At 48.2% G+C, this 20,402-nt stretch overlaps 1 protein-coding gene across 1 annotated transcript in view; it reads right to left on the bottom strand.

Moving 5' to 3' along the window:
* Positions 1-20,402, bottom strand: part of PGBD5 (piggyBac transposable element derived 5) — a 97,570-nt gene that overhangs the window by 18,523 nt on the left and 58,645 nt on the right. Inside the window, exon 3 of the mRNA XM_068983087.1 lies at positions 18,150-18,284. Within this exon, the coding sequence (XP_068839188.1) occupies positions 18,150-18,284 (135 nt within the window). The remainder of the gene's footprint in view (positions 1-18,149; positions 18,285-20,402) is intronic.

The raw sequence follows: 20,402 nt of genomic DNA, 5'->3' as shown, positions 1-20,402 counted from the left end.
CATTTCTCATGATGTACTCTGCATATAAGTTAAATAAGCAGGGTGACAATATATAGCCTTGACGTACTCCTTCTTCTATTTGGAATCAGTCTGTTATTCCATGTCCAGTTCTAACTGTTGCTTCCTGACCTGTACACAGGTTTCTCAAGAGGCAGGTCAGGTGGTCTGGTATTCCCATCTCTTTCAGAATTTTCCACAGTTTCTTGTGATCCACACAGTCAAAGGCTTTCGCATAGTCAATAAAGCAGAAATAGATGTTTTTTTGGAACCCTCTTGCTTTTTCGATGATCCAGCAGATGTTGGCAATTTGATCTCTGGTTCCTCTGCCTTTTCTAAAACCAGCTTGAACATCAGGAAGTTCACGGTTCACGTATTGCTGAAGCCTGGCTTGAAGAATTTTGAGTGTTACTTTACTAGCGTGTGAGACGAGTGCAATTGTGCAGTAGTTTGAGCATTCTTTGTCATTGCCTTTCTTTGGGAATGGAATGAAAACTGACCTTTTCCAGTCCTGTGGCCACTGCTGAGTTTTCCAAATTTGCTGACATATTGAGTGAAGCACTTTCACAGCATCATCTTTTAAGATTTGAAATAGCTCAACTGGAATTCCATTACCTCCACTACCTTTGTTCGTAGTGATGCTTCCTAAGGCCCACTTGATTTCACATTCCAGGATGTCTGGCTCTAGGTGAGTGTGAGTGATCACACTTTGGTGATTATCTGGGTCCTGAAGGTCTTTTTTGTACAGTTCTTCTGTATAATCTTGCCAGCTCTTCTTAATATCTTCTGCTTCTATTAGGTCCATACCGTTTCTGTTCTTTATTGAGCCCATCTTTGCATGAAATGTTCCCTTGGTATCTCTAGTTTTCTTGAAGCGCTCTCTAGTCTTTCCCATTCTATTGTTTTCCTCTATTTCTTTGCAATGATCGCTGACGAAGGCTTTCTTATCTCTCCTTGCTATTCTTTGGAACTCTGCATTCAAATGGGTATATCTTTCCTTTTCTCCCTTGCTTTTCGCTTCTCCTCTTTTCACAGGTATTTGTAAGGCCTCCTCAGACAGCCATTTTACTTTTTTGCATTTCTTTTTCTTGGGGGAAGGTCTTGATCCCTGTCTCCTGTCACGAGCCTCTGTCCATAGTTCATCAGGCACTCTGTCTATCAGATCTAGTCCCTTAAGTCTATTTTTCACTTCCACTGTACTGTCATAAGGGACTTGATTTAGGTCATACCTGAATGGTCTAGTGGTCTTCCCCAGTTTCTTCAATTTAAGTCTGAATTTGGCAATAGGGTATTCATGAGTCACAGCCCACTCCCAGTCTTGTTTTTGCTGAGTGTATAGAGCTTTTCCATCTTTGGCTGCAAATTACTACACAATAATTACTGCTGAATTACTACACAATAATTTTAAACCATGTCCCATGACCATCTTCTGAAGACATCATCTAAGACATAGAGGCAGGAACTGGGAAGGGAGTTAAGAAGTGAGTGGTCCTCCCTACATTTGACTGAACTGTGAAGACTCACGACATGGGTATTAACTACTGTCCCCCTTTCTGAGTGCTCATGGTGCTCACCGTGCCTGTCACACAGCCCAGGAACCACAGCCAGCAGCTGACGGGCAGGGAGCCTCACTCTGACTACCCTGAGGCACAGAACTGCCGAATGCAGGCCTGGTCTTGCAGACTGAGAACAGCCGAGACGGGGCACAGGGAGGACTGGCAGGTCCCCAGTGCTGCCCTTGGCCAAGTGACCGCAGACGATCTCTTGCAAAATACAGCATCTGATGTTCCTGAGGTAAAGGAAGAGCAGGTGGTGTGGGTCCGCCTTTAAAAGCCGCTCATCCTTGAGGAATTATCAGGGAGGACTTGGCTTCCCCTCAGCCTTGGGGGTTCATATGGCAGGACTTAATACTTCATTTTGGGGTCTTTATGCCTTTCCCACCTAGATCCCCAGAAGGAAACCCTGACAGACAGTAAGACACTGAGGTGAAGAAGCTAGTCATCTCTGCCAAGCATCATGTGTGGCTGTGGCCAAGCAAGCACATTTCCTCAGAACCTGTCTTCTCTCCTTCAGCAAAGCCCAATGCTACAGCCACTCCATACGTTTCTGTACCAGTTCTGACTCACAGGATATCCTGACACAACCACGCTGGGCACTCTGTCCCCAAACCCACCTCAGTTCAGTCACTCAGTTGTGTCCGACTCTTTGTGACTCCATGGACTGCAGCATGCCAGGCCTCCCTGTCCATCACCAACTCCCGGAGTCCACCCAAACTCATGTCCACTGAGTCGGTGATGCCATCCAACCATCTCAGCCTACGTCATCCCCTTCTCCCCCCACCTTCAATCTTTCCCAGCATCAGGGTCTTTCCAAAGGAGTCAGCTCTTTGCATCGGTCGGCCAAAGCACTGGAGTTTCAGCTTTAGTATCACTACTTCCAGTGAATATTCAGGACTGCTTTCCTTTAGGATGGACTGGCTGGGTCTCCTTGCTGTCCAAGAGACTCTCAAGAGTCTTCTCCGACACCACAGTTCAAAAGCATCAGTTCTTCAGCACTCAGCTTTCTTTATAGTCCAATTCTCACATCCATACATGCCTACTGGAAAAATCATAGCTTTGACTTTGTTGGCAAAGTAATGTCTCTGCTTTTTAATATGCTGTCTAGGTTGGTCATAACTTTTCTTCCAAAGAGTAAGCATCTTTTAATTTCATGGCTACAGTCACCATCTACAGTGATTCTGGAGCCCCCCAAAAATAAAGTCTGTCACTATTTCCATTGTTTCCTCATCTACTTGCCATGAAGTGATGGGACCAGGTGCCATGATCTTAGTTTTCTGAATGCTGATTTTTAAGCCGCTTTTTCACTCTGCTCTTTCACTTTCATCAAGAGGCTCTTTAGTTCTTCACTTTCTGCCATAAGGGTAGTGTCATCTGCATATCTGAGGTTTTTCATATTTCTCCTGGCAAATTTGATTCCAGCTGGTGCTTCCTCCAGCTCCGCGTTTCTCATGATGTACTCTGCATAAAGGTTAAAAAAACAGGGTGATAATATACAGCCTTGATGTACTCCTTTTCCTATTTGGAACCAGTCTGTTGTTCCATGTCCAGTTCTAACTGTTGCTTCCTGACCTGCATATAGGTTTCTCAAGAGGCAGGTCAGGTGGTCTGGTATTCCCATCTCTTTCAGAATTTTCCACAGTTTCTTGTGATCCACACAGTCAAAGGCTTTGGCATAGTTAATAAAGCAGAGATAGATGTTTTTCTGGAACTCTCTTGCTTTTTCAATGATCCAGTGGATGTTGGCAATTTGATCTCTGGTTCCTCTGCCTTTTCCAAATCCAGCTTGAACATCTGGAAGTTCACAGTTCATGTACTGTTGAAGCCTGGCTTGGAGAATTTTGAGCATCACTTTGATAGTGTATGAGATGAATGCAACTGTGCAGTAGTTTGAGCATGCTACCTCAGGACAGTAGTTTTGTCCCACATGTCCCCTGAAAGGAAACCTTCCATCCACACACACCCAGGATTCTCAGCAGAGTATGGAAAGTGCAGTGCTGGAATCCCTCAGGCCCAACCCCAATGACACCCCACCTGTTTTCCAAAGTTCCCTGGAGAGATGGGGCAGTCCCTGGCACACTCTGCCTGAGGCAGGCAACATTTAATAGGATTAAATGCAAAATCCTGTAACCAAGCTAAAAAAATTAACTGCATCTAGTATGGGATGCAAGAATATTAAAACAAGCAAAATACTAAACACTTGGAGATGGATGACTGTAGGCCTCAGATACGTATCTTGACTTTCATTAAAAACCAAGGTGGTGACCATCTCATTCTTCCCTGGTCACATCACGGTTGGTTCTCTGGGATGCCACACTTCCCAAGGTGCAAAGAGAAGGGTGGTGGTCGGCGTATTAGTTTTCTAGGGCTGCCATAACAAAGAGCCATAGGGAAGAGCACAGAGGACTCCAAGAGCTCCTCTTTGGCTGCAGAGCTGTGCTGCGGAATGATGATTACAATCTTTCTAGGGCAGAACCAAGTTGAATGTAAACAAACAGGTGGAAAACAGATCTGCTTGAATCAGAGCTCTTACTAACACTCAGAGCTATTCAAGCACTGAATGGATGGCCTCAGATATGCTCCAGGACAAGTCAGCAGCTGCTTGGAAGGTCTGAGCTTCTCATGCAGGAGGTGTATGCCAATGCCAAAGGATGGTTCAGAACCACACAGATGCCAAGTTCAGAGGCCCCAGTAAAGTAGACATAAGACGTCACCCCTCCTGATGAAGCCACAAGCCTTGATTCATGAGAGGATGCCTGGAGTGGGCAGGGCTAAACGTGGCCATCAGGGTGACCAACACCAGCAGAATAAACTGACCCTGCTTATGTCCTAACAGCGAAGGGAACATTCCTTCTCTCCTGAAGCTAACGATATCCTGGAAAGAATCACATCTTTCTCACCAGCAGCTTTCCCAGCTGAGGTACTGGGCGAGCCAGAGCCCTACAAACTTGTCTTCAGAAATAAAAGTCAGTGTTTTGGAAGGCAGGTTATCCAGGTTCTCAGATGTGAGATACCTGCCAACGTCACCCTCTGATTTCCAGACCAGACTCAGCTGCACAGACTAGTGTCCTCCCTTCCACCCCAACACACTCTCTGCCCTCTTTGGAAGCGTGGATGTGCTTGGGGTTGGGGGTGGGAAAGGGTTGGCATGCAGAGGCTGTTGGCACACAGAGGCCCCAGTCCCTGTGGGGACAATGCTGGGAAGGGAACCGAGTGTCTGGCCAGGGAACAGCGGATCCCGCCAGCCCGAGGGGCTGGCCACTTCTGCTCATTGCAAGCACCAAGGCCTGTCAGCAAGGAACTGAAGGTAAAGAGGATTCCTCATTCAGACTCGCCCATCAGGGCAGAAGAGGGCCCTTGCCAGTACTCAGAGCTGCGTGATGTCACTGAGGTCAGGTCACAAAGTACCGCCCTGCTTCCTTTGCCATAGGCACAGCAACACATGGCACCGTCAGGGCAAACGCCACCATCCTGCAAACAAGGCGGGGGCAGGGCTGTGTTGTGACTTTCATGGGCCTTTTTGCTCCCATGGGCCTTGTCCTCTGTGAAAAAGTATTTAAAATTATATTTTACAATTGCAGTGGCATAAATATATTAATATCATATATTAAAGCACTTTCTTCAACTTACAATTTTTATTTTTTTCCCCTTCTGATTTTGAGAGAAACAAAAGCATTGTCAGCCCCTAAAATGTTATAGCCCTCAGCACTGGTTCTGCAGTACTGTGGAGCCGTCGGCCCAGGCGGTGGGGGGAGGCAGGGAACAGATGAGGGATGCCTGAGCCCAGCTGTGACGGTGCTGAGTCTGAGGTGCAGAGGGCCCTCCAAACAGAAGCCACAGGAAGAGGAAGGTGTAAACTGGAGAAGGTCAGGGAGGGTTAGCACGTGTGGGTGCGCAGAGCTGAGCCAGGCTCCTGAGGTCACCAGCACTTGGGGGCCTCCCATGGAGGAGGCGCTCACAGAGACCTGCAGGGGAAGGAGGGCAAGGAAACTGCACAGGATGGGAAGGATCAAGAAAGTCCAACAGCCTGGCTGGAAAGCAGTGGCGGTAGTGGGGTGAGTATAGCCGGTGGACACTGCTGACTCCTCCAAGGTCATGGTGCTCAAGGCAGAACTAGAACAGAAGTTGGTTTCTAACTACATATTACTTATATATATATATATATATATATATATATATATATATATATATAATGTTATATATAGATTATATATACATATATATGTAGATTATATAAATTACTGTTTATATATATAAATATATAATTATTTATATAAATCCGGCCTAATAGATGATTTCTACTTTCACACATACACAGCTATCCTCTCCTCACACAACTTATTTGATGTTTCTGGACAGATATACACACTCAAATTTAGATACGTTATACTCTTGCTGCTTTTTCACTGTGCACTGAGTCATCACAAGCCTAGTGGTTCACACAGCACCCACTTAAACCTGGTTCTGCAGGGCATGGGTGAGACTCTGTTCAGGATACCACAGTCAGCACTGCTGGCTATGTGTGCATGGTTCTCTGCTGGTATGAACTGGCAGAGGGGCCTCTCAGTCCCTAGAGGTCACTGCCCTCCACCCCTGGGCCCCTTCCAGCTTCAAAGCTGGCAGTAGAGACTCTGCCTTGAGTTGAATCCCTCCTGTGCTTCCAAGCTCTTTGCCAGGAAGAGGTTACTCCTTTAAAGGCTCGCCTCATTAGGTCATGTCCACCTGGGATCATTTCCTTTCTAAAATCAACGGACTTAGGGCCACAGTTATATCCACAGAATTATATTCCCTCCACAGCAACACCCAGGTCAGCGTCTGAGTGAAGCACCGGGTGAGGCACCCCACATGGGAGCAGGATCTGTGGGCACCTTCAGGGTCTGCCTCTACCCATGGTGCTCGCTGCTCAACAGCTGCATGCCTATGACCACGGGACCAAACACCATGGCTTATGAAGGGCACGCTCCCCCACCTCATTATTAATAAAAGCAGCAGAGTGGTGGTGACATCAACTTTTATTCTCTGGCAAATAGACTGATTTCAATGTACAAGGATGCACATAAACCAGCAGAGACTCTCCTTACCGAAAGACCCCACAGTGTGAGGGCTTGGGAGTGTTTACTCCTGCTGGGAACTCTGCCGTGGTATAGTCTATCTCTGTGTGTGTGCGTGTGTATGCACGTGTAGATATGCTGACTATATTCTTAAATGGCTCTTTTTATATGTTGGAATTATAGATATTTTGAGATTTTTATGTTTTTGATGTTAAACACACAATCCAATTTAATCAAAAAAGACAAACTAAACGTAATCACAGAAGAAGCCCCCCAGTCAGAACTACCCAAGCGCAGGCCCATGTGGAGCTCGTCTGTTGCTGAGAGCCCCCCCTCAGTCAGTGCTTATTAACATGCTGTGCATTGAGACCACGCCTGGAGGTGACGACAGCCCCCACCTCCCCTGCAAATAACACACTTCAGAAGCCATGACGCACGGTGGTGTCACAGGACCATCTCAGATGACTTAGCTTTGTTTGTCCCCACCGGCAAGTCCGAACACTGGCAATTTCCCAGATTCCAGGCAGTCTCCTTCCAAGGAGTATTAAGCTGCTCCATCAGGAGAAGCGGGGAGGTGCGGGGTCAGACATCCTCCTGTTCCTACTGAGACTGAAACTGCCATGAGCCAGGGAACCCAAGGAGGGTCTTGACCTGTGGCACTCAGTACTAGAAGATAATGAGTTTAAAGTGAACATAAAACAGGATCTATATTTAAATAAGTAACAAAAATAGTAATGTCAAAAGTCTCAGCTGAGGGGCAGGGTTTTCAATGAACTGTCAACTGGGTAGTCAAAACGCCACAAAAGGACTCAACCTGCCTGATAAGTGCCACCGGGTCAGCTTAGTCCAGCTCCCGCTGGCCTGAGTTTGCTCTGGCTGAGTTTGCTCTTAGCTGGTCTAAGAGGTGAACCTGTATCCCTGAGTGGGATGAATGAAAAAAATCACAACCTTCTATGGATTCTTATATCTACCACGCACCATTGCTCTGACTGGGGAAGAGAGGCAACTGATTGTGTGCAAACCTGAGGGCCTCCCTTAAACAACCTCGTCAGACCCCGAGGAAGGCAGCACTGGGCACCACACGCCTCCATACACTGTGCTGGGGGCTCCCAGAAGACAGCGCCCAGGACACAGCGCTCATTTAGACGCCTAACTGCTGCCTCTCCAGCTTTTCATAAAGTTCTCGCTCTCCATCCACATATGTGGAGAGTGTCATTACACTAGAGCTTTCCTCCTGCAGGGAGAGGCACAGGACAGCTTCCATCATCGTGCAAAATGGAATCTGCAGTAGAGACTTTTACTATCTGAGCTACAGCTTGTTTGGCAAGTGTCTTTAGAACAGAAAAATGTATTTTTCAGTTGCCAAGCTTTTCACTTTTCCTAAAAAAAAAAAAGTTTTTCTGGCTCCTATGATTGTTAACTTTTTCATACACACATTTAGAAAGAGGGAAGAAAATTATGAATACATGGTATTACACTTTGTCCCATGATATTATCACTGATACTGTGTATTTTTTATTGACATCATAACAGAAAGAATCTCAGGAAACATGGATTACAGTGGTAATATCTTGGGAGATGCCTGCACCACCTGTCTGGCTATCTTAGCCCTACTTCTGAAATGCCCCAAAACCTCGTGAGACAGGACCTAGTTCATCACCACTTTTCCCAAAAAGACACTGGTTAAAGCTGTGATCACGGATGGTCTCAAGGGTCATGAGGATGCACCAGCTGAAAATTCCACTAAGCTGTCACTGGGCCTTGATGGTCTTGACCACTGATCCTACTTCTGCAGAACAGAAGAGCATTGGGCTTTTCCACTGCTGGTGGGGGCATATCTGGGGATGGGGAAGTCAAGCATTAGGGACTGTAACCCTTTGCTTAAACTTTGTATTCATTAATGACGCAGAGCAGGTGGAGGGTGTAACCCCAGAAATGAGGAAACAGCGCAAGAATGCCGCATTAGCACGCCTGGAAACCACGCAGGATGGCCACACGGAGATGGGTAGGGCTGCCACCTGTGGAGGGATGGCCATGCAAGAGAACCGTCAAGTTTAAAGGCGCTCACTCACAAGAGGAATGGAGTCTGTCCGGGAGACTGGTGAGGGCACAGCCCTGGATTCAAGGGGCAAAGGGTCTGCCATCTACTGCCTTGTGAGCTTTGGGGAGAGTTAGCTGCTCTGAGCCTTGGTCTCCTCATTGATGAGATAACAATGCTCTGTGCACCTTGCAAGGCTATTCTCGTCATGTGCAAGCTGCATACACAGAAAGGATCTTTTTTATGGCAAAGCTTCATATCTGTGCTGTAACCTCTAGACACCCATGGCTATTTTAATTTAAATTAACTAAAAATTAAGAAAGATGAAGAATCCAATTCCTCAGTCAAGTAGTCAAGCACTCAGTCTACATGAAAACAGGGGCTGCCGGGGTGGAGCAACAGATACAGGGCGTTCCATCATCATGGAAAGTTCTATTGGACATGCTCACTCACACCCTCTTTGGCTCATCAGCCTGGTTTTCCAGCAAAATCCCTATGACATCACTTCACTGACAGTTTTCACCACCAGTGTCTTCTCATGCCACCTCTCACCATGGCCTCGGCCAGGAAGGGCTCACGTGCTGAGACTGTTTTCTGCCCCGTCTTCTCTGGCTACACCTGCAGCACTACATGCCCTTACAAGAACTTTGCTTTTGTTTTATCCCAAAGCTCAGCTAATAGGTGATTCTGACTTTCAAAGTGATGAATTGAAGAGAAACTCTAGTTTGAAAAGATACGCACATCCCAGTGTTCACAGCAGCACTATTTACAACAGCCAAGACATGCGAGTAACCTAACTACCCACTGGCAGACGAATGGATAATGTGGTATACATATGCAATAGGATATTGCTCAGTCACAAAAAGGAGTGGAATAAGGCCATCTGCAGCAACATGGATGGACCTAGAGATTATCATACTAAGTGAAGTCAGTCAGAAAAAGAAAGAAAGGCATCACTTCTATGTGGAATCTAAAAACTTGATGCAAATGAACTTTTTTACAAAACAGACACAGACATAAACTTATGGTCACCAAAGGTGGGAAGAAGGATAGATTAGGAATTTGGGATTAACAAATAAACACTGCTGTATATAAAATAGATAAACAACAAGGTTCTACTGTATAGCACATGAAACTACACTCACTATAATAAACCATAACTGAAAAGAACATGAAAAAGAATATATGCATATATTTAAATGAATCACTCTGTTGCTTACCTGAAACTAACACAACTTTGCAAATCAACTCCATATCAGTGAAACAATAGACTGGAGGAGGGACAGGTGGGCTCTTTGTACCCTTCTGAATACAGTTCCTTGGGAAGAGGGCCGGGCTGTAATCTGATCCAGTTAGTGTCTGATTCACTTAGATGGCACTTAATAATTTCTTTCTTGTCTCTGCTTCCCTATAGGTAAGGAGGGTTGAGCAAACTAACCCATTCAACAGACTGAGGAAATATTAGTGCTAAGCCATGTGGCTCATGGACATTGGGGTCTGTGACAGAGGTACTGTGCCACAGCCAGTCCCATCCTGGGACATAAGCACACCTGACCTGCACCAGATTGAAACTGGCATCCCAGCCACTGCACAGTTAAACAGATGGGTAAACATCCCGCCCAGTTTCTGACTCCACAAGCAAACTTCACTTTAGTTAATCAATTTCATTCTGAGCCTCATTTTCCAAGTTAGTTTTACGTCAGGAGTAACTCACTAGTCGGAGAAGGCAATGGCACCCCACTCCAGTACTCTTGCCTGGAAAATCCCATGGACAGAGGAGCCTGGTGGGCTGCAGTCCATGGGGTTGCTAAGAGTCGGACACACTGAGCGACTTCACTTTCACTTTTCACTTTCACGCACTGGAGAAGGAAATGGCAACCCACGCCAGTGTTCTTGCCTGGAGAATCCCAGGGATGGAGGAGCCTGGTGGGCTGCCGTCTATGGGGTCGCAGAATCAGACATGACTGAAGCGACTTAGCAGCAGCAGCAACTCACCAGTACATAAAAAAATTAGAAGTTAAATAATAATAATAAAAAAACCTTCAGCACAAATTCCTCAAATTCTTTCAACAGGAAAAGTACGTCTCAAAACAAGGGTGATCAGTCATAACTAGTGTTAGAACATCAATAATACAACAACGAAGCTGGGTAAGAACCAGACAGCTTGTGTGTAAATTTGGGGCCCCAATCTCTGGGTCACAGACCAGTACCTCCTGTCAGATCAGTGGTGGCATTCGATCAGAAATAAAGTGCATAATAAACGTAATACACTTGAATCAACAGGAAACCATCACCCCCACCCCTGGTCCCTGGAAAAATTATCTTCCATGAAATCAGTCCCTTGGTACCAAAAAGGTTGGGAACCCCTGGGCTAAAAGATGAGTTCTCTCCCTGGGGACAGATCACGGCTCAGTGGTCTGGAGAGTGGGCTCCAGGGTTGGGAAGCGGGGTTTAAATTCCAGGTCTGCCCCTTGAGGCTGAGACTTCGGATGAGGCAGCAAATCTCTCTGGGTCCTGGTTTCTCACCATGAAATAGGGGCAGGTGGTTATGAAAATGAGGGATGCATGTAGTGTGCCTGAGTGTGGGACCTGGCTGAAGGCGAACACTCCAGGTATGCAAACTGTGCTTTTCTGAACTGCAGAAGCAGCTCATAAACCATGGCTTAGACTGAAGGGAGGAGGGGCTTCCAGAGCTGCTGGTCCAGCCACACAAGGTGTGGGGCCCCTCATGGATACTTCCTGGGGCCCCTGGACACACCTGGTGCTGTGTACGGGGCAGGCGGCAGGGTCCACTGGCCTGAGGTCTCCGTTTTGATTTCTGCCTTCTGAAGTTCACTCCTCCAGGGCAGGTGCACTCAATGAGCGAGAGACCATGTTTGTCCAGAATGGTTCTACCCGACTCGGCACCCCGCACCTGACCCTCCAGAGACTGGCTGTTCTCTGCAAGTGCAGCACTGGCCCCTAATAGAGCTCCACGTGGGGCCCCCATGCTCAGCCACACCCACCTCTGCCAGGTGCCCTTCCCCTCACCGCCTCCCTCTAAAGGGACCCTGGGTCTCAACTGTCCTGGCAGGAGGCCTAGCTCAACACATTCAAATGGGAGAACTCGGCCTTTTTGATCATATCAGTTTTTTGTTTTTTGTTTTTTTTTTTTTTTAAATTAGGAGACTCTTTTCTTTTCCCCTCAAAGAGTCTCAGGGCTAAACAAATCCCCATAGGTCAGCACAGCATTAACTACACGATGAGCTGGTTTTTCCCACTGTATTCTCAATCTTTTTGATACTACAGACAGAACAATAGTCTCCATGGAGATGGTCTCCTTTTGCACCCACAGAAGGGACACAAGGCTTCCAAGACAAGTGACCTCTCTGCCCCAGACTGAGGACCCCAGCCACCTGTTGACACAACTCCCCTGAACTGGATATGTACCCTTCTGAATAAACCTCTCCTTTCACCCTCACTCAGCTCACTGGGAGTGCAGACGAAGGCACATGCAGGTGCCTGCTGGGCCAGGCAGCTCCCAGCAGGCCTGTGACACAAAGACACTCTCTGCAGTGCCCCACACGCCTCTGATCTGAAAATGGCAGCAGTTTTGCAAAAAGAAGGCATCAGCTGCGGTCTCAGAGCACAGAACACTTGTGCCTAGGGAGCAAGACCATCTCAGTATTGTCAGAGCCTCATGTCACAAATGATTTTCTGCATGCTTATTCCACTGCTGTCAAAACATGGAGTCACACAGCCTAAAGCTCCTCCGTGGGACCTGTGATGAGTACCCCAGGGTGTGGGCGCCCCAGAGGATGAAGGGCCTCCACCAGCTTTGAGGACTATTCACTGTGGACAGAAACATGCTGTGCGTCATCTCATTTTCCTGAAATGGACACTTCCAAGGCATGGAAATCCTCTTTGTGGGTGTCAGAGACATCAGCCGTGTTTCAGATGCTACGTTCACACACCCTGGCCCCCAGCGGGGTTGCAGGGTGCCTTCTCCTCCCCCTCTGAGGGGCTCCTGGGAACAGTGCCCACAGCACAGGGAGCCAGCCAGCACCGGAGCTCACACTCCTGCCCCCACCTATCAGCCTTGAGATTTGGGGTAAAAGACTCAGGCTCTTAGGTGTTCCTGCTCGGAGGCCATGCTCAGGGCTGGCCTGCAGTGAGTAACCCTGGCTCCTGCCTGTGCCTTCAGTGTCTGCCCTCGTGGTCCACCCTCCCATTAGGGCGCCACATGCCCTGGTCTCTGCACCCCAGGAGCCTTTCTTAGCCCCACGGGTGCCCTCCAACAGCCTCACAGCCCTCCAGGATTGCATCATTCACACTGTACTTAGGAATATTTTTTTAACTGATATTTTAAGTATAGCTGAATTGCAATGTTGTGTTAATTTCTACTGTAGAGCAAAGTCACTCAGTTATACATACACACATTCTTTTCCATTACAGTTTATCGCAGGATCCTGAATATAGTTTCCTGTGCTATGCAGCAGGACCTTGTTGTTTATCCATCCTATAACAGTTTGCACCAGATAACTGCAAACTCCCAATCTTGCCCTTCCTTACCCTTCTCCCCCTTGTCAACCACAAGTCTGTCTCTGTGCTGGGAGTCCATTTCCGTTTCATAGATAAGTTTATTTGTATCATATTTTAGATTCCACATGTAAGCAATGTCAGATATTTGTCTTTCTCTGTCCGGCTCACTTCACTTAGTGTGATCATCTCTAGATCCTTCCATGTTGCTGCAAAAGGCATTATTTCATTCCTTTTTCTAGCTGTGTAGTATTCCATTGTCTTTATTCCTCACGAATATTTTTCATCTTCTGCCTCTCCTGCGAGAGAGGCCATGAGGGTTCCATTCACCTCCAGGCCTTCAGTGCCCAGCACAAGACTAATTCCATAAAGTGTCCTTAGAAAGCAATCTTCACTTAGGTTTTCCTTCATAGAGGTCTTGTTTTCTTGTCTATATTGTAAGCTTTTTGATAACAGGAATGTCTTTGACTTTAGAAGGAAAAAAAAAAAAGCTGGCAAACCCCTTAGGCTCTAGAGAGGCAAGGTTCAAGAAGCCATTATGGTCCCTGCCCTCCACGAGTTCAGAATCCAGGAGACCTGAGACACACACAGGCTGTGTGAGTCAGTGGCTAGCAGAAATCCCTCTGCAGTGGAAATAACAGGATGGAGACAAAGATATATTGAGACAGTCCTATCCATCTATCAAGAGATATAGGTATTTATTTCAAGAAACTGATTGTTTGATTATGGAGGTTTGTTAAGTCCAAAATCTCAGGACAGCCTGGCAGGCTGGAGACCCAGGTTAGAGTTGCAGTTCACATCCAAGGCCATCTTGCTGGTAAAATTTCCTCTCCTTTCTATTTAGGCCTTCAGCTGATTTGATGAGGCCCACCCACATGATGGAGGGCAATCTGCTTTACTCAAAGTCTACTGATCCAAATGTTAATCTCATCTATAAATAACTCCACTGGGTATTTTGGGACATCCAGAATAGTGTTTGACTGACTATCTGGGTACTGTGACCCAGCCAAATTGGCACAAAATTACCCATCACACCCTCTGAACCCTGCTCATGCCAGAAGGTAAAACCAGAAAGGCCAGCTTGGGAAAGAGGAGAAGAGAAACAGGCACTCATGGGCATTCTGCGACACCAGCGCTGTCTGAGTCTGATGCAGAGTTCCTGGGAACGCTATAGGTGACCAAAAGCACTCCTCGTGCATGGAATGAGGGTGACAGTGCTGGGACCAGGGGCCAAGTACATACACTGTCCCAGCCACTCACCTCCCGTTACTAGGAGTCCCACAGGCACAGCAGACAGAGCAGCCTGACTCGGGGAGAGTGACCAGTGCTGAACATTCAACCAGACCATGGTGCCAGGTGACCCCTCCCCCGAGCTGCAGCAGCATCCACCGTGCATCTGAAAGGTGCTTTGCTTGCAGGGAGTTCACTCTGTCTGTGCGACAGTGTATTGTTCCCTTACTAAGAGAGGGGCTCCCAGCTGTTCTGGATGATGACGAAGTTCTGGAAATGGATGGTAGTGATGGCTGCACAACACACTGAGCGTACTTAATGCCACTTAATGGTCAATTTTATGTTATGTTTATTTTATCCCAGTAAAAAAAAGATACGCTCCTTCAGAATAGGCCCACATACACCATACAAATTTCACCCTCCCCACTCATATATATGACAACTTGCCAGATTATCAGAAGCCCAAGGGCCCACTGCTACAGGCAGCGGTCTCCTTCACAGGGAAAAGTGGAGGGCCTCATGTGGCTGCTCCTCAGCCCTGAGCACTGCAGGCTGGCACTGTCACTTGCTGATCTGTTGTCCAGTGTTTGGTGCATGGTGACAGCCAGATAGATATCTTGGAGCCAAGCACTTTACAGTGAGCAGGCCTTCAGCGCAAGTCTACAAATGTCAGATGGGGGAGCAGGCCCATCACGAGTCAGACCCCACGTACAAGGCTTCTGGAAGGACGGCTAGAGGGGAGGTCTGAGGACAGATGAGGCGGTACCACCTCACCGACTGGGACGGCAGCTCCATGAGGGTCTAAGTCTGTCTCTGAAATGACCACACCTTCTCTGATGCCTTCTTTCTCCTGGGAACTTTTTACTCCCTGCCTCTTGCACTCCAAGGAGTGAAAGATATTAACTTGTTAATTTTCAGGATAATATGGTTAATTTCATCTCTTCTTCCACATACCTCCCTACAGTCTCTTCATGAGTTATATCACACAGGACTTTTAACCACTTTCATATGATTCCCCTTTAAATGAACTCAAGAGCAGTGGACACATAAGGTATTAAAAACACTGGGGTTCTTCTTGGCACCCTCCCTTTCAACAGCACTGTCTGGCTAGCTGTTCGCTTCCCTCCTTATGAAGGTGCCCTGTGGGGACGTACTCACTCATCTGAGGGTTGGAGCTGACCTTTACTGGGACCACTTGAGAAATCACTGACCAATCTGGAACACTTTTCTCACTTAACCCTTGGTCTGCAATCTTTCAAGTGGAGCTAATCACCTGGACTTACCTCAAAAGCATGCAGTTCAGCCAGAACACCTTTAAGTCTTGGCTGAATGACACCATAAAGCCGAAGCCAGGCCTTGGTCTCCCCAGAAATACACCTGTAAACCCCTGTCCCTTCCAGGTATCAGCTAAGTCCATGACAGGTAAAAATAAGAAAGTTACCTGGTCAGCTTTGCAGACCCTAACTGGCAGGCTGGAGGGTAGTTCTGTTACTGTGTAACAAACAACCACATTGCTCAGGGGCATGTGATACATTGTTCCATGTGGTTTCCCAACTCCAGTGATCCAGCCTGGACATTTGCTCATGGTCAGGGTGGAAAGGCCAGAGGAGAACCAGCGCACCTTCTTTCCAGCCCCTTCACGTACCACGTCTGCTGCACGCCATCAGCCAGCCTCGGATCTGCTACCAGTGAGAGGACAGCAGGGGGCAGAGGGCCACTTGGGCAGCAGGCTGGCCACAGTCTCTTTAGGTTCAGCAGCTTGGATTCTCCAGTGGATAAAATCATTTAGAATAATTTATGTAACAAATTAAAATGAAGAAAACATGCTTGCATACATTACCCCATACAGAATGCTAAAAAAGATAAGAATCATAGAACTCTGCAGTGGAAGAGGCCTCACTGATTAAGTAACCCCATCCCTTCACTCTACAGATAAGGACACTGATATCCAGGGCAACTGGGAGTCAGCTCAGTTCACACAGAAAGCAGCAGAGCTGGGCCTCAGGACCTAGGAGGGGGCCCTGGACAGAGCAGTACTGACCACCTCATCTGGGAAACGTAGGGGGTGTAAGAACAGAGAAGATGCACGTATGAAGGCTCAGAGGGTGGAAGGCACCCCCTGCCCCTCACACCACGGCTGGATCTTCCCAGGCTACTGCCTAACCAGAGTTAGGACCTGGGGAACCAAGACAAGGGTCAGGATGCTAAAAGACCACTGTCCCCAGGCCACATGGGTCCTCTGCAGGCAGAAGTGTCCCTCCCCACTTTGCTGCCACCACAGGCACCTTCCTCTGTATCAGAGAAGTGGGGAGGCTAAGGAAGTCCTCACTCCCCTGCCATGAGACGGGTGAAACCAAGGGCGTCTGCGCAAATGGGGCTTCCTGTTGCTTCGGCCACAGTGGAGGCAAGACCAAGGACAGGAGCTGCCAGCTTCAATTCTGGCTTCTAAATTCAAACCCTCAAGCTGCACAAAGCCTCCTAGAACCAGAGAGTTTTAGAAATAAAAGGAAATTTCAAGGTACCAATCCAAACCCTTTACTTTATAGACGAGGATTTTATAGATTTCATAGAAACTGGAAGGAAACTGCACACACAGTGAGAAGAAGACCTGCGGCCTTGCAGGGAATGGTCCTGCTTCCTCGCTACTCATTAAATTTACAGTAAAAAGGAAATGGCACCAGAGGTACACAGGACCCACCTGTGAACATTCTATCAAAAGCCACATAGGCAGACTCCTAAGAAGGCAGAGCCATGATGTCACTGTCTGGCCCGATGCTGCAGGCAACAGCACTCAGTAAGAATTTATTCAAAGAAGGACTGAATGTCATACGTACAGTGAAATGGACTCCCCGATCCCCAGAGCAGTGTCACCACAAAGGATACTACAGAATTGGCAGGCACTGTGCGGTAATGGAGAGCCCAGGCGGTACGTCCAGAGTGGTTTCCACTCTGGGGTGGGTCCCTGTGATAACATTCTGCAGCCTGTAGGTGAGGCCAGCTGGAGACCCCAGGCCCAGCCTCACCTGAGGCCCTGAAGCCCAAGGGGAAAGTGGGCTGCTGCGGGGCACATGCATGGGGGCACATCCAGAGGAGATGCTCAGCTTAACCTTCCTATGACTCCTTTCCTGTGGGGGCAGGAGGTATGCCAACCCTCATGCCTTGGGCCTGGTGCTGCAGCCTGGCAGGGCAGTGAGGCGGGGTCTGCTTTGCCAGCCCCCCTTCCTCCTGTGTGCTCTGCCCCCTGCCTGCTCCAGGAGCTCAACGTCTAACGCTGTTCCTACAGCAGAGCTTGGCCACCTCTCCCAAAAGAGGAGAGCAGAGCAGGGAACAGATGGCATGGCTGGCTCAGAGAATCGAGCTCCTAAGGCCACTACAGCCCCAAGGAGGTGTCCTCGGGACTGGAAGGGAGGACAGGGACTCGGTGGGGGGGGTGGGGGCCTTTCTGGGACATTACACGGGGTGCTCTCAAGAGTCACGGCAGCCACCTCTGTGCCCACTGTTCTGGTGAAGCCGCTGGCTTACACTGCAGGTACTGAGCTCTGATCTGTGTTTACAGCTGTTATTTAATCAGAGGGGCTGCGGCGGTCATGAAGGAACATGCAGGGGACAGTGCCAGCTACCCTCGTTCCCCTGCAAGGAAGAGAGCAGCCCAAGCCAGCCTCAGCTGCAGCATCCAGTCAAGCGCAGTGAACAGGGTAAGTGAGCAAGTCCACTGGTTACCAAATCCTCCCTGCCCTCCGGGGCCGGCCCAGGGCTCACCTGGATGATGAAGCCGGTGGAAGAGCACTGCCGGACCCAGAGGCTAAATTTCCGCTTTTTCCTCTTTCGCAGCTCCCTCTCCGTGCATGTGGCAATGAACACAGGGTCCTCGTCAATCAGGGGTTCATGTAGCACCTGCCAGGAAAGGCGAAGCAGAGACTCAGGAAGGCAGCATGAGCTCAGGGGCTCAACAGATCTGGGCTCAGATCTAGTCTTTGCCTTTGATCAGCTGTGTGGCCTTGGCTAAGTTACTTTATTTCTCTGATCCTGAGTGTCCCTGGGTCTCCTCAGTTGTCTACACCAGTGTTTGGGGGAGGATTAAGTAAGAAACTGTACGCAAAGCACTTAGCAAGTACTTAGTAAACGGAATTCGTCATGATACTTAGTTATTGGAGTTAAGGTCCTCAGTCCAAACTCTCACTTGGGAGAGGGACCTCCCAGCTAAACATGCCTGCGGAGGGCAGCTACTTCCTTTCAAGGAAGACCTTTCCACTGATGGACGTTCGAATCGCTCACTGACTGAAAGCTGATCTACATCTGACCTAAACCTACTGACCTGAGTTCTCCCCTGTGAGAAATGGAGACAAACACGTGATTTCTTTAGGTTTTCTGAACAGCTCTCACACTAGCCCTTGACCTTCTTTTTCCCAAGTCAAACATTCTCTTTTTAAAAACCATTCCTGAAATGACCCAGTTCCCTCGTTGCCGTGACCCAGCCTCTCGCTCTCCCCCAGGTCATCATGTCCTTTCTGACATGGGACTCCCCAGACAATTTTTAAACTCACTGCACCTCTTCCTGCTTTTTCATGGCATGATAATAGGACTTTTTTTTTCAGTTATAAGACAATGAAGCAAAAAGAACGGCACACAAAAAAACAAGTTCCAGAGGTGTTTCAAGTTCTGTTTTTGCAAGCTAAAGCGTTGGCGGAGACTTGCGGGTAAATTTTAGGAACCTGCTACACTTCCCTTCCAATCCAATTTCAAGCATACTTACAAACTGGTACGTATGTGTGGTTCACTGAAATGTATTGACAGAATGCTAGAAACACTATGATTCCAAGAACTCTTCCCAACTCTCTGGTTCAGGGGCTGGCAAACCGCAGCCCAGCCCACTCCCCGCTGTAAATCAAGTTTTACAGGAATCCACCATGCCCTTCGCTGATGTATTGTCGGTAGCTGCTTTCAGGCTACAAGCTCCGAACACAGACCACATGGTCCTCCAAGTCTAAAATACCTGGCCACTGTGAGCCAACGCCACTCTCCATTAGGGCTTTTCAACTTGAATGAACAAACTAGTCACCTGGGAATCTTACTGAAATGTGGCTTCTGTTCCAGTAAGTTTGGGGCAGAGCCTGAGTTTCTGCATTTCCAACAAGCTCCCAGGTGACGTGAGAACATGCCCTGATGACGGCAGAACAGAGATTAATACTCACCAACTGTGACATGGGCAGTAGCCTTCCATTCTCCTATTAACTTGAATTCCACTTGAGAACTAACTGCCTTGCAGTGTTGGGTCTCAGGCATGCACAACAGCCCTTGCAGTTTTCTATTGTTGGAAGCAAGAGCTGTTGAACAAGGCCTGCCTTGCCTTGAACTCATGAAGGGGAGACTGAAGAAGCTGACCCATGCCCAGCTCCACGTGGCTCATCAAATATTCAAAGCCCATTTGGATCCACTCTAAAAGGATGGCCGAAAGTCCCACACATGGGCTGGGGGAGCGGTGGATGGAGCCGAGTGGGGAAGATGAGGCCCTCTCCCAGCTCTTCAGAAAGCTGATGTCCTCTATTCCATCTGCACTCACCACAGCACAGAATCCATTCAAATTTATATTTCATAAGGTGTTTCACCAAAGTAAGAGAGTCAGCAGCAGCTCCTGGCCTCCATGGCTTCTCCTGTTTCCCACCCTCCTTGCAGGAATGTGGAGCAGTCACAGTGCAGGGCAGGGCGCTCTACAGAACTCCAAACACAACCTCCTCCCCGCCAGGCCACAGGGCACCAGCGCCACCTCAGTCAGTGCTGTGTCCTCAGGCCCTCCTCGTGTGACGGCTCGGGTGAGGGGCAGGCACTGGGCAGGGAGACAAGGCAGTCGCGTACTTTCACAAGCCCTCCCCAGATCCTCCACTAACTAACCTGCCCCCAGGCTTGAGAAGACGCATTCAGTCTCCCCATTCAGTATCTGTGTATGAATACTCATGCGTGGGGACATACCACAGCCTGGGTTACAGGTCGATTCTGGGGACCCTCTGAAGACTA

This window comes from Capricornis sumatraensis, chromosome 10 (genome assembly GCF_032405125.1).
Source record: "Capricornis sumatraensis isolate serow.1 chromosome 10, serow.2, whole genome shotgun sequence".
NCBI lineage: Eukaryota > Metazoa > Chordata > Mammalia > Artiodactyla > Bovidae > Capricornis > Capricornis sumatraensis.
The sequence above is the reverse complement of the archived record's forward strand: the minus strand, read 5'-3'. Positions and strand labels throughout refer to the sequence as shown.